General features: G+C 34.9%; 1 protein-coding gene across 6 annotated transcripts; it reads left to right on the top strand.

Moving 5' to 3' along the window:
• The first annotated feature begins 2,935 nt into the window (after positions 1 to 2,935).
• Positions 2,936 to 7,650, top strand: LOC107910586 (transcription factor TGA3). Of its 6 annotated transcripts, none has more exons than XM_016838467.2 (10): positions 2,968 to 3,194; positions 3,933 to 4,002; positions 4,109 to 4,232; positions 4,330 to 4,401; positions 4,843 to 4,902; positions 5,003 to 5,080; positions 5,194 to 5,257; positions 5,580 to 5,851; positions 6,927 to 7,151; positions 7,253 to 7,650. In XM_016838467.2, the coding sequence occupies exons 3-10, from the start codon at positions 4,113 to 4,115 to the stop codon at positions 7,376 to 7,378; spliced, it is 1,017 nt and encodes a 338-aa protein (XP_016693956.1). In that variant the 5' UTR covers positions 2,968 to 3,194; positions 3,933 to 4,002; positions 4,109 to 4,112; the 3' UTR covers positions 7,379 to 7,650. The 6 variants fall into 6 exon arrangements, with proteins under 6 accessions (XP_016693953.1, XP_016693956.1, XP_016693954.1 ...); XM_016838468.2 differs by having other exon boundaries at positions 3,011 to 3,302; XM_016838469.2 differs by lacking the exon at positions 2,968 to 3,194 and adding an exon at positions 3,334 to 3,457.
• Positions 7,651 to 14,704: the final 7,054 nt, after the last annotated feature.

Genomic DNA, 14,704 nt, shown 5'->3' with positions numbered 1-14,704 from the left:
TAGTATTATTAATTAATTTGGTGTTTCAAGACTCTAATTAGGAGCATATGAACTTGGGATGCAAGTTTGAGAACAAATGGAAGTGAAACGAATGAACAAAAATGAGCAAAAAGCAAAGAATTAAAAGAAGAATGAGTAGGCCATGACTAAAAAATGTGGAGCCCCAGCCTTAGATTTGGAGTTGTGGCGCCAAATCTGGAGCCCCTACACTGTCGCTTATAATCCCTAATGCCTCAATGCAAGATACGACGCCCCAGCACAATCAAGGACACTTGCAGTTGATGTTAGCCCGAACCCGAAGACGGGTGCATCCCAGTGTAAACAAGCCCCCCATTCCATGTTTGCTTGCATCCCAACGCCATAAGACTGCACCTCGAAGACCCTCCCAACTCGAATTTTTCTTTATTTTTGGTGGGGTGGACTGCTCGAACTCACGTTTTAAGGGTATTTTGATATTTTAAATTTTTATATTTGATGTTATACCCTATATTTGACTTGCACCAAAGTAACTCGATTTTACTAGAATGTGAGCTAAAATAAGCACGGAGAAGCCTTAATTGCATATGCCAATTTACCATGAATTCACTTATTTGGGTGTATTCAAGGTTTGATTGTACCCTTTAACCTTGTTTATATATATCATGAGTCTTTTTTTCTCAATAAAAGAAAAATTTTAAAAATATCTATGAATCAAATTCGTAATTAATCTCAATTAAATATTTAGGTTAAAACATCTCTGTAGTCCCTCTCAATTTAGATATTGATTAAATTGGTCCTTCTAAAAAAATGGAAGCATTTTAATCTCTGTCAATTTCGAAAATGAGTAACTGTGAACAATTAATGACAACGATTAATTTTTTTCTGTTAGTTGTGCATTTGATTGATATAATAGCAAATTAAGTCATCAATGTTATATATTCTATCTATTTGGGCCTGATTCTAAAAAGAATGTTTGAAAAATGTATATTTTTTTAAAAATCTAAAAATTCAAAAAGGAAATAGGTAAAAAATTAGCTTCAATATATATAATAGAATGTGTAAACATTAGGAGTTAAATTTATTCTTATACCAATAAAAATTAAATGAAATTGACGAAAAACATTAATATTATAATTAATTATCCTTAAATATTCACTTTCGACATTGATAGAGATTAAATCACTCTAATTTTTTGAAAAAGACAAATATTTAATATTAAATCGAATCGTAATTCAGTTAGAAAGAAAGGATATTAATGTTCGGGTGGGTTTAGTGTTTGATATGTTATTCTTTTCTTTTCTTTCTTGGTGTAAATAAATAATTCCACTAATTTCTTTGTCTTACTCTCCTAATTATGAATTTGTTATTAGCACTTGGGAATGTCATAGATTCAAAGAATCTTGTAGCTAAGCATGCCCAAGTTTTTGGTACACTTGAGCTGTACTTAATTCTTGTTTTGCCCATTTTTTCTTTAACAAATTGAAAATTCAATTGCCTTTGCTGATATTTTTTTTCAAAAGCAGATCCATTTAAACTTTTCTTTTAGAAAAAGTTATCTTATGTTTGGTGAGCAATAATATATGAAAGAGGCCACTTAGATTCCATGAGTAATGGGATGCCATTAGCTTATCAGAGCAAACTAAAAAGAAAAGAAAAATTCCAAAGGTGGGAATAGTGAATTAATTTTGATTTCATGTGTATTTTTTTAACGGAATTTCATCAACATATCTTCCTCTCCATAATCTTAGCTTTACCAAGACGAAAGTACATTTTAAATTATTCAAAACTTAGTGGCATTCATGTAAACAAAAAAGCATGCATTAACAAATACCCAGTGTCATGCAATGTTATTATTTTCTTTTATTAGATTTTATCTTTTTCTTTTTCTATTAATGTCGACTCTTCTAAACTGATGTGTGATTTACCATAAAAATATTGTGGAAGTTTTTATATTAATAATTAGATTGTATGTTACTTCATTTATTTAAAAAATAGATAAATTAATTTTTGTCTATTATATCAAAAAATAAATTGGTCCATTTTTGTTAAAAATTCTATCATTTCTACAATAAAAAACTGGCGTGGCTGACAAAATAATCAAATAATTGCACGTGGTACGTGACATGTATCTCATTATGATATACAGGGACCAGTTTTTAACAGTAGGATTAGATGGAAATTTTAATAGAAAGACTAATTTACTCTTTGATCTAGTATATAAAGACTAACTTACACAATTTTTTAGTAGTGGGGGCAAAACGTAATGTGACTCTTAGTACAAAGGCCTTATTAATACTTTTACCATCATTAATTTATGGTGCATGTGATTGATAAATTGAATCAGGTTAATAATTATTCAAAAGACAATTAATTAAGGATTAAATAGTTAATTTTAAGTTAATCATGACATTGGTTTAATGGTAAAATTGTGTGTGTTTCAAGTTGATTGGTTCAAGGTCCAAGATTGAATCCTTGTAAAATTTTTACCCTTTTCTCGTTCTAATGTTATCGCTTATTTGTATTTAAAGTTATTTGTTTTATTTCTCATGCCACATTTAACCTTGTTTAACTAACATGATCCACATAGGCATGTATTTCTAAATATTCATTCATACTAGATATGATCGTTTCACTAATAGAATGATTTGATTGATATGATATTAATAGTTTGAAAATAAAATTAAAATATTTTAAAATTTAAAAATTAATTTAAATTTAAAGTGATAGTTTGGGGATGTCTGGTGCAATTAAATTTTTTTTTTGTTATCGGTGGAAACTTGGAACACTAAGACGTTAACCCTTGCTTTTAGCATTTTATATAATTTAACACATGAGTGAAAAACATAGGTAATAAATATCTTTATTAAAATTTTATATAAAAAAAATAAGTTGATTAAACTTTTTTATGAATTCTATATAAATATATAAAAATAAAAATATTCGAGTTGCGTATTTTAATAACCTCTCTATTGAAGTTGCTATGGTGCTTAATATAAGTATAGATATATAATATCTAATGTCACATTCTTTTAACTTTGGTTCCTCACTATTCATTGATTGTGTTGGTTGTTTTTATTCTTTTGTCTGCTTTCAAGGAGTGGTGGAAGACCGGAAAGGTGCTGCACAAATACACACAAGAGTAAATTTGAGTGTTCATTTGGGCCTATTTATTTATTGAAGAACTTAGGGTTTTGGAAGTTCAATTGATCCAGAAGGTCGGTTTGTTAGGTTCCTCAAATATTATTTATTTATTGTGTGGTTTTTATAGAAAGTTGGAAGTTTTGAAGGATTCAATCTTTTCCCTGTTAGATCACATCATTTAAGTAAGTTTGTGGTCTACTAGGTTGGTGTTTGAGTTTTGTTAACCATGTGCTTGTATTTTTTATTCTTTGGTTAATATATGATGGCTATGTAGTTTTACTTGGTGGATGATTGTTACATGTAAGTTCGGGCCAATTAAGAGCTTGAGCTGACTCTGGTAACTTGCTTTTAAGAGCATAAATAAAATGTTAAGCTTGTTATCTTGTATTTTAGTTCATGATTCTGGTTACTAGTTGATCAAGTTGATTATTTGCCTTTCTTTTTTTACTTGGAGGAAGATTTAGTCTTTAGTCAATACTCTAAAAAGTCTAGATTCATATTTTAGTGGCTTTGGTTCCTTGTATTGGTTCTGGGAATGCAATAATGTTGATCCACAGTGAGGGAACATCTTGTTTATAACTTCGCTATTCTTTTAGCTGCATGATTTCTATTAACAGATTTTCTTTTTATGTATATAATTATGACCACTTCCAAGTATATATATATATATATAGCTTGCTTTCCTGTTCTCGAGTTGGTTTGTCCTACTGCTTCTGCTAATCCTACCATTGCTGGTTTTGCTTGGTAGTTCTGGGACGTCAGCCCCGATTTTGCTAATATGGAGGTGATTTTTGTTGCGTATTCTTGTCCAGGTATTTGTAACGCTGTATTTGTTTAACGAGCCATGGAGATTTGGTTGGTATTTTAGAAGACAAATCCCATGTAAGTTCTGTTCTACATTCATCTGCTGCAAAACACAATCAATAAGCTGTTTGTCTGTTCCATTTGCTTGACACAATATGAGCTCTCCATCAACTGAACTTACCAGAAGGATGACAATATACGAGCAACTAAACCAAATAAGCCGGTGGGGAGACTCATTCAATCGTGGTGATAGTCCAAATACAGGATCATCCACAATTGTAGAGGGGGATGTTAGGCTAGAGAACAAGGTGAAGCTGCATTCAGATTTTATTTCTAGCTTGGTTTCTTATGCTTTTTCGTCCAGTTGCAGGGGGTTTAACTATATTGTTCTGATTTAAATCATAGGCTGGATATATTTCTTGTGATCAAGTTGAACCTTCAAGAAGTGATCAAGAAACAAACAAGCCCATTGATAAGGTGATGATTTTGTAGCATCTGCTCTCAATATTTCTCCCCTGCACCTTCATTTAAGTAACTAATGATATCTATTGATCCACTATTATCCATAACTAGCCTTCATGTCATATGCACTAGTGTAAATTTGTGCTTTTTATAGTGTTATATTTTAAGTTCGGATATGAGCATTGTTTTATGTGCAATGCCAATATATGATAAATTCTCTTCCCAGGGTTGAAGCATCATAGACTATATATAGTAAAGTATTGAAAATCATTTAAGTCCTTTGTTCTTAATTAGAAAATGCTATTGTTATTGAGTTTCCAGCAACAGTGTAGTTCTTGTTCTGCAGCCATGGAAAATCGTTTTACATTCTAAACCTATTAGGCTATTAGTACTTCTGGCCCTCCTACTTGTTTCAATTGTATTCATCTTTTATTTAAGTGCACATAATCTGCGCAGACACAGAGACGTCTGGCACAAAATCGAGAAGCTGCTCGTAAAAGTCGTCTACGGAAAAAGGTAGATAGAAAATGTAGTCCATATACAATATTTGCTTGATGGTGGTGATTTCTTTGTTTAGATATGTACAAATATTTATGATTCAATTTCTATCTTATAGGCCTATGTTCAACAATTAGAATCAAGTCGTTTGCAACTAGCTCAACTGGAACAAGAGCTCGAAAGAACTAGGCAGCAGGTGAAGTGAAAACTCTCAAAGGCATTCATTTATTTTCCAAGAAAAAGCACATCTCTGTCAATCATGTTCACATATGTGGCATATCTAACCAATTATGCAATGCCTTAATTCAGGGTATATACATAAGCAGTCCATCAGATACTGGTTATTTTGGACTGCCTGGAACCGTAAACTCAGGTCGGTTCATCAGATTGGCTCACAGAGTATTTAGTCTCCCAACATCTTAATGCACTGCAAATATTTACTTTGTGATAAAAGAGATTTTGTCATCTTGTTTACATGCCATTTGCATAGTCTTCTCTTTTACTAGAAAATGATATTCAAAGGTCTTACAATGCAGAAAACATCAGTTAATGTATTTTCATGATTTTTCTTGAAACTAGACATATTTTTAACTTATTGCAATTATCAATCTTGCAATATCACATTTTTCTCATGCAAATATAAGGTACCTACATCTTGGTTTCTTCTTTAGATTAGCTTCATGTGAATATTGCAGGGATTACTGCATTTGAGATGGAATATGGACACTGGGTTGAGGTGCAAAATAAACAGACTTGTGAACTTAGAAGTGCACTCCAGGCACATATCACTGATATAGAGCTACAAATACTGGTAGAACATGGCTTGAATCACTATTGCAATCTGTTCCGTATGAAAGCTGATGCTGCAAAGGCAGATGTCTTTTATTTGAGCTCCGGCATTTGGAGAACTTCAGCTGAGCGTTTCTTCCATTGGATTGGAGGATTCCGACCGTCAGAGCTTTCAAATGTAATGCTTAGTCTCATATAACCTTTTTCTTTTAATTTCCTGAAAAGCTGCTAATGTGATTATTGGTTACTAGTTTTGCTTATTGTCTGTCTTTTGTGGAATACTATTTTTGAGCATGCTTCATTGTTGAACAGTACTTAGCAACTTGCATTATCACATTGCTAACCATAACATATGCTACTTGGTCTTGAGTGAGTCGGATACAGGTATGTGTTTGAAAATGATAGTATTATTTTTTCCTAAGTTTTCTTTGAATTTGGAGGATACTTGGAGGCAGGGGCGTATTTGGGGTCGGGGTGGCAGGGCCCCCTAATATGGAAAATTTTCCATTTAGGCCCTTTAAACTTTTTAAAATTTTAAATTAGTAAAGGTAAAATTACACTTTGACCCCCCAAAAATGATAAAAAATCGATTTAATCCTTTAAGAATTATAAAAATATAGGCTATTTAAATGGTAAAATTGCATCTTTACTATCGTAAAAATTAAAATTTAATTTCGGCCTCCCTAAAAAATTTTCTGGCTTCTCCCCTGCTTAAAGGGCCATATCCTCGTACTCATTCAAATATGTGTTGGACATGAGTGTCAAATATGAGTATTTAAAGAAAAATTAAGAGTAAACATAGATTGTAACTGCATGAACAGGGATCTGTATGGTCCTGGCTGCTGAATAAGGTTAGGCCATACCAATGGTGTTTAACTGTCACTTGCAACTCAGATGTGAGTGTCAGATATAGAGACCTGTGTCCACCGTAGGAATAGTAAAATTTTTCAAAGTTTTTCCTTGTATTTGGATAATCGGAGGAAGCCATATTATACCCAATGTGTGGGACACAGGCATTAAGAAAGATGCAACTCAATTTCGTTACAAAGTTTTAATGTCATCAATTTCTTTAGATAAGCTTCACTTCATCATCTTGAGACCCTTTAGTCTGTTCCTGGAAATGCCCCACATATGAGCTGCCTATTGAGGTCAATAACTTGTTTTGAAGACCAACTACTGTAGTTCCAATGCATCAACGTATAAAAACCTTTTGTGTTCATGAATTTTTTGAAGAGTGGTTTGTGTTTGCATAGGTTGTGATGTCACACATTGAGCCCTTGACTGATCAACAACAGTTGGAGGTTTGTAACCTTAGACAATCTTCTCAGCAAGCTGAAGATGCTCTTTCCCAAGGAATAGATAAACTTCAGCAGAATTTCTCCTGCAGTGTAGCATCTGATTTGAGTTGGGGACACTACAGAGCTCAGATGGCTGCTGCAACTGATATAATAGAAGCCCTTGAGGGCTTTGTAAATCAGGTATCACGTTACAGACTTTGATTTGAATGTTGGATATGGATATGTCTCCGAAATGTACATTAGTTTTACTAAGTTATGCTTGTGTTGTTCCCCCAAAACAGGCCGATCACCTTCGGGAACAGACTTTGCTACAGATGGTTCGTATCCTAACAACACACCAAGCAGCTCGAGGTTTACTCGCCTTAGGGGATTACTTCAACCGTCTCCGAGCTCTCAGTTCACTCTGAGTTGCCCATCCACGTTAACCACCAATATATCTAGGCTGTAGGATCACCACAAATTTGCTCCTCAATTGGTAAGCAAATATATTTTGGAGGTCTTGTCATATGAACTTCAGTATAGACTACATGATATATATATATGTGTGTGTGTGTGTGTGCGCGTGCGCTTATAATGTTTGAAAGAAAGAAAGAAACTTCTTGAGTATAAAACCTGTAAATATGAATCTTATATTGTCTGAAAGCTGGAGAATTATATTAGCAAGATGTGATTACCTTAATTTTGCCATTTTTTCCATACTGAAGTTAGTGAAACATGGAATTTAGCGTATCTGATTCATTAAAATTTAAGAACATGATACCATCAGAAATGAAGAGAAACAGGATTCTTTTTGTTCCATTAAAGGCCAAACATAGCCACAAAAAATAACCTGTTTGAGCCTTCTATGTTGTTTGTTGGGGCTGTTTGTAAACAGAAGCAATAAAATCAAAGAAAATGAATGGTAAAAATGACAAACTAGAATAAAAATGAATTTGAAGCTAATCCAAGATTTATATACAGAAATACCAACGTCACTGCAATTTGAAAGAAAAGCAGAGCTCAGCATACATAACATCTGCATACCTTTTTTGTCACAATTTTTTTTTCGTTTGACTTCTGAGAAAACAAAATACCACACCGCTTTTAAAAAAAAGGATTACCAACTTACGTTCTCGAAATGGAGTTAACACTCTAAAAAAGTGACTTGAAAGCTATGAGTAGAACTGTAGAAAAAATATGAGTAGAAAGAACAGGTTAGGGGACGAAAACAAAAGCCTTACTACGAAGTTGCAGAAGATGGGGTCTGACTGTGAGAGTGGCAAAAACAAAGTTTTAATAATAACAATAATAATAAATAGAATATTTTGGTAATAAATAATAAAGGTTAAATTTTGCTATTAGTCTCTTAAGTTGTGAATTTGATCATTTTAGTTCTTATATTTTTAAAATTTTAAAATTTTAGTCCTGACTAAATGATAGATGTGGCATCTCCAAAATGTATCAGTTTGACATATGAGAGCAGACCTTTACCCTCCATCCATCAAGTCGTCTTCAGTTGTCCAACCTCCCAAATCAGCCAACCATTATAGAGCTACCCGCTGATAGAAGAGACATCCTCCCTTCAACTAGTCACCTGCTCACTGTGGTCTGATCACTTGCTTTTCAATGTGAATGTTTTTCTAAGTGTGAACACTCTCTTTAGGACCACAGGATCCATTTGCATGTAACAACCTCGTATTGCCTAAAGGAATAACAAAATAACCTCACTGTGCATGTCCTTCACGTTCTTTATGATGATAACTACCTTATCACGTCATATAAACAGACAAGAGGACCTCTCCTATAAATACCAAACATATTTGATTGCTACCATTTGGTCGAGACTAAAATTTTAGAAGTATAAGAACTAAAATTAATCAAATTAATGTTGAGATACTAAATCCATAACTTATACGAAGTACAAGTTCTACTAGCATAAATTGACCAATAATAAACCCACATTTCAAAAAGAAAACGAAACCTTCTAATCTGGAGTCAGACGCGCTACCATTGCGCCATACATCCACTGTTGCCATGTTGTATATATACATGTTAATATCCAATTACAAGACCAATAAACTCCGTCAGTTCAGCACGGAAGCACGTTTGAAGCATTTTTCCTCACAACCGCACCACAGCAATCTGTTTGGATTGCAACGATGCAACACAATCAAGAAGTTTTTAACACACTAGAACCGTTTTTTTTTTCCCTACTGGAGCTCTTTGCTTCAGCTAAAAATTTCAAGACCCAAAATAGATAATTTTACATTTATATCCCTTTTTGTCTTCTTTCTATTCTTTTCATTTTTATTGGTTTTTTCCTTCACGTTCTTTTTTTGTTGCGGTTTCACATTCTTTTTTTTAATTCTTAATTTAAAATAAAATAGTATTTATTATATAATAAAATAATACATATTATTAACAATACAATTTTTATTTATTATATAAAATATAATTAAAATAATTATCATTGTATCTAATAAATAATTTAAATTAATTGTATAATTAATTAAAATAATTACAATAAAATATGAGAAGATACATTTTAATATTTTATTAAATGAATTTATAAATTCACATATTTTTAATAATTTCATAAAAGTAAAATAGTTTAAAAAACTTTTATTATATATCGTTTCTAATCTAATGTCCTTAACAATCATTTTTTATTCTCACCTTACTGCTACAGTTGCGTTTGAATCCAAACACACACCCCACCGTTGTTTCTAATATCACTGCTACAGTATTTAATCTTATCGCTACAATAACTAATCTCACCGCTATCGTCGTTTTTAAACCTCACCGAAGGTAAACACACCGCCCATCTAAACTAAGCCTTAAGGTGGGTTTGGATGGGCAGTACGTTTACCTACGGTTAGTGTAAAAACAGTAGTGGCGGTGAGATTAGATACTATAGCGATACTGTAACGTGAGATAAAAAATAAGCTAAACGCATAGCACCACACTGTCCATCCAAACCCACGCTTAATTGTTGTGGATGAAGTTCTAACTTCAAACATGTCTTGCCTTACTTTATTACATTAAGACTTGGTTTGGTAGAGTGGAAAGAAAATTGAAAGGGTAAAATACTATAATGATAGAAAATATAATTTTTCTTTTCATAGGTGTGCTTGATAAAAAAGATGGAAAAATAGAAAGAAAAAATATATTTTTTTTCGTCCATTACTTGCTAGAGTTGAAAATGAGAGGAAAGAAAATAAAATATTTGAAAAATGTATAATTTTGAATTTACATACATTTCTCTCCTCTCATCATCCCAATTTGGAAGGGTTGATTTTTATGCCTCTTATTTTCTTTTCTCACTTTTCTTCTTAACCAAGCATACTCAAAATTTATTTACTTTCCACTTTTTCACTAGCTCCTCTCACCCGTCCACTTTTTCGCCCAACCAAGCACACTATAGTGTCATGGGGCTAGAACCTTAGTCTCGCATCCCATGCGGCCTTAGGCGATTCTTTCAATACAAACACGCCTAAGTCAACCTTACCACCAAACAATTGATGATTCACAAAGAATTCCTCCAATGAACCAATTTATATAGTCGAAGTAACTCTAGCCAACAGAAGGCACAAAAGAATAGAAAGCTACAAAAAACAATGCATGAGAAGTGTTTAGGTAAATACTCTCAAAGAATTCTATTACTCTTAAGAATTCAATATACAATAGATGATTTACAAGTAAGGGAGAGGCTCTCTATTTATAGTTGAGCTCCTCCAAAACTGACGGTCTAGATCAAGTTACATCAATGGATGAGATTAACCTATTCCTTAAATTTAGGGATTTACAAGATTACATAATCAATTTACATAATCAAATCTAATCTAATCTTACAATATATTATTCCTCTCAATCTTCTAAGATTAGTTTCCATATTTATCAAGGTAACCTATCTTTCCAAATCAGCATCATTGGGCCACTCATGCTTTATATCTAGCAGGCTTCTCCAATAGTTCTTTGAATCAAGCTAGTTCTTGTGGGCTAAATGATCCCCCTCTAATCGTTAGACCTCCATGGGATGCATCTTGTGCGATGATCACGGGCTTTGCACTTTGGCCCATGACATTCTCCCCAACCGATTATTGCAACGCCTTCGTGGCACCTTCAGAATGACATTGACTTAATTCGCCTTGGCTCCTTCCTGATTAAACTTGCTATTGGGTAGACCTGTCCATGGGTCGGGTCGGGCCTGGAAAAAATTTTCGGCCCGCCTCCTAGGCCCGGTCTTGGCCCGGCCCGAAATATGGGCCTGAAATTTTACCCAGGCCCGGCCCGAGAAAAATATCATAAGCCCGAGCACGGCCCGGCCCATTTTTAAAATAAACATTAAAAAAATTATTTTAAAAATAGAAAAATAAAAAAAAAATTTAAAAGTATTTTAAAATTAAAAAATAAAAAATATATATTTATTATATTCGGGCCAGGCCGGGCCAGGCCCGGGCCAAAAAAGTGGTGCCTGAGGTCCGGCCCGTTTTTTTGCCCAAGCCTATATTTCGGGCCTATATTTTTACCCGAACCCTCCCATATTTCGGGCGGATCGTCGGGCCGGGCCGGGCAGCCCGGCCCATGGACAGGTCTACTATCGGGTCATCCCTTCCTTCAGAATCTTCTCCTCGACTGACGTCGCCTTTTAACTTGAACCGTTGTACCCGTTGGTACATTTCATTGGCAAGAAGTCTCCGCTCTAACTTGCCCCAATTTTGACTTGCTCCAATTGGAATCCTCTTGATTCATACTACTTGGCTTCAAGTTGCTCACAGTGCCTCGCTTTCTTGCTTAAGAACTTTGAAAGGGTCTCTACGATCTTGCCAAGCCAACAAGTCAGAGTTTAAAACACTACCAAAGTGTTTGAAATGTGTCTTACTCGCAGCATTTACTCGTCTCGACTGTTTTTGCATCGCTACTTTTCCTTCAAAGTTCGAGACACAACCCACATTACCTAAAAGTGGTAGCTCCACAATAGACTCTCTGGGCCTCATATCGGTCTCATACGCCACAAACATTTTTGAAGGAGCTTTCGTAGCACTTTGTTCTATCGAGTCAATATTCCCTCCATACAGAACATCCTCAACTAGTTGCATTGAAGACAACATATTGGCTCCAACCTTCATATCCCGATACATCAGCACAATGATTTGTGATAATGGATCGATAACGATATGAATTTGATCAACCCATGAAAACATAACCATCTGAATCTTGTCAAGGAAGTTTAAGCCAAGCATAAAATTGTAATCATCTAAATGGATTACCTCAAATTCTTCTTAGCATTTCCATTCGTCGATTTGTAGCTCCACGTCTCGAGATACTCCCACGATTGGAGCCTTCTCAGAATTTATCGTTTGATCTTCTTATTTGATTTTCTAATCAAGAGACCAAGTTTCCTCCCAGCTTCTTTTATATGAATAAGTTTGATGCTCTCGTATTAGCAAAAGCACTCCTCTTTTGGCCTGCAATATTGATGTCTACGAACATTAACCCTTCCTTGCCATTCCTTTTTGTAGGAGTGAGTACCATCAAATTAATCATCGATGTCTTTTTCTCAATAGGCTTCGCTTCTTCTGGCTCATCATTACTTTTAATAGTCGAAAATGAAGATACCTTTGGGCAGTTTTTCTTCATATGCGGTCCCTTATAAAGGTAGCATCTCATCTTGCTCCTCTTCTCTTTCAAGTTGTTGGGTCACCACTTTCCATTTCATGGTTTCCCATTACCACCATCACTACTACTACTGTTGCCATCATCGCTATGTCCCTCTTCATCTTCCTCATGGTCTCCCTTACCATTTCCTTTCTCATTAGGTTTGGAAGACTCGAATATGTCTCTTCTCAAAACAAGTTTTACTAAGGACTCTACTACCATAATGACTTTGGTAAGTTCTTGGACTTCTCAGCATTACAACTTTTGTTTCACCTATGGTTTCAACCCATCCGTAAAGAAGAAAAATGGCATTCTCGCTCAAATCAGAAATTTAGAGCACGAGTTCACTAAACTCCCGCACATACTTCCTAACGATGCCTCGTTGTGTAAGACACAATAACTTTACTCAAACTTGTCAATGACGGGAAAAAGATGAGATTTTAGCTTGAGAGAGAATTGCTATACACTTATGGGCACCGTATTTATTCATTATAGAAAATTACACAAGAAAGTCATGAATGAGTGTCATGACTCGAGATGGGTTGGTCATCCAAGAATGCAACACACCTTGGCCCTTTTGAAGGACTGCTAATATTGGTCTCACATGGGTGATGATGTGGAGACCTATGTGAAGACTTGTCTAATATGCCGACAAGATAAGGTTGAGTTGAAAACTCCGGTTGGTTTGCTACAACCCTTGCCCATTCTGAAACAACCATGTGAGATTGTATCCATGGATTTTATTGTTGGTTTGTCTAAGTATGATGGGTTTCCAAGTATTCTTGTTGTAGTAAACAAGTTTTCAAAGTATGCAACGTTCATTCCAGCAACCAAAGAGTGTCGTGCTGAGAAGGCTCGTTTGTTTCTTAGACACATGGTGAATATTGAGGAATGCCACTGTTTATCATCAATGATCAAGACGGAAGATTCACAAGATGGTTCTAAACGGAGCTGTTTAAGTCGATGGGCTCAAACTTGAACCTTTTCACTAGCATGCATCCCTAAATCGATGGGAAAACCAAATGAGTGAATGCATTGTTGGAGACATATCTTCAGCACTATGTGAGTGCCACACAAAGGGAATGGTCAAAGTTATTGGATGTTGCCCAATTTTTATACAACTTGCAAAGAAGTGGGGTCATAAATCAAAGCCCGTTCAAGATAGTGACGGGACAACAGCCACTCACACCCAATGCTGTTGTGACTCATTATATAGGACCAAATTCAGCATATTATCGATTTGTGAATGATTGGAAAGAGAAAAATAACTTGGCTAGAGCTTGTCTACACAAGGCAAGTAAGCGCAACAAGAAGTGGGTGGATCATAATCGAAGGGATGTGCAATTCTAGGTTGGTGATTTAGTCCTTGCTAAACTATACTTGATTTTGTGATATAATGGTTTGCACAAGGGGCTTGTACGACGATATGATGGACCCTTTTGAGTTGTGAAAAGAGTAGGCAATGTGGCCTACAAGCTTGAGTTGCCGGCAAAACTCAAAGTCCACCCAGTGTTTCACGTGAGCATGCTTAAGCTATTCCATGAGGATCAAGATGATCCAGATCGAGGCAAGCCTGAAAGAGCACTGATAGAGGTAAATGTTTCCTACAATCGTGAAGTTGAAAGCATCAAGGCAAACCGTGTGATCAAACGAAAGTACTATCGACCGCGACATTATTACTTAGTTCGATGGATAAGACTTTCTAACAGTGAAACGAGTTGGAAAATTGTAGTGGCCTTGTGGTAGTTTTAAGGAAACATAGACTAGTTCTATGAGGAGGACACGACAAGGGCGTCGCTAGAACGAATGGGGGAGAATGTTATGGGTTGCGCATGGAATCCCGCAACCATGGTGCACTTATGTGATCCATCATATTCAAGGGAGGTCATTTGGCCCAACCAGATTGGCCCATTGCTTGGAGAGATTGAAGGCCCATCTATAAAGCATGACAAATATGGAACATGATCTTCAAATATGTGTAATCTTATATATGATATGTAATCTTAGATATGATACGATTCTATTATCTTAGAGATTTGATTTGTAGATAACTTTTAATCCTAGCCATTGATGTACTTTGATATGTGCCATTGATT

The sequence above is a fragment of the Gossypium hirsutum genome, chromosome D02, assembly GCF_007990345.1.
Source record: "Gossypium hirsutum isolate 1008001.06 chromosome D02, Gossypium_hirsutum_v2.1, whole genome shotgun sequence".
NCBI classification, from domain to species: domain Eukaryota; kingdom Viridiplantae; phylum Streptophyta; class Magnoliopsida; order Malvales; family Malvaceae; genus Gossypium; species Gossypium hirsutum.
This window is presented reverse-complemented; position numbering and strand designations above follow the sequence as displayed.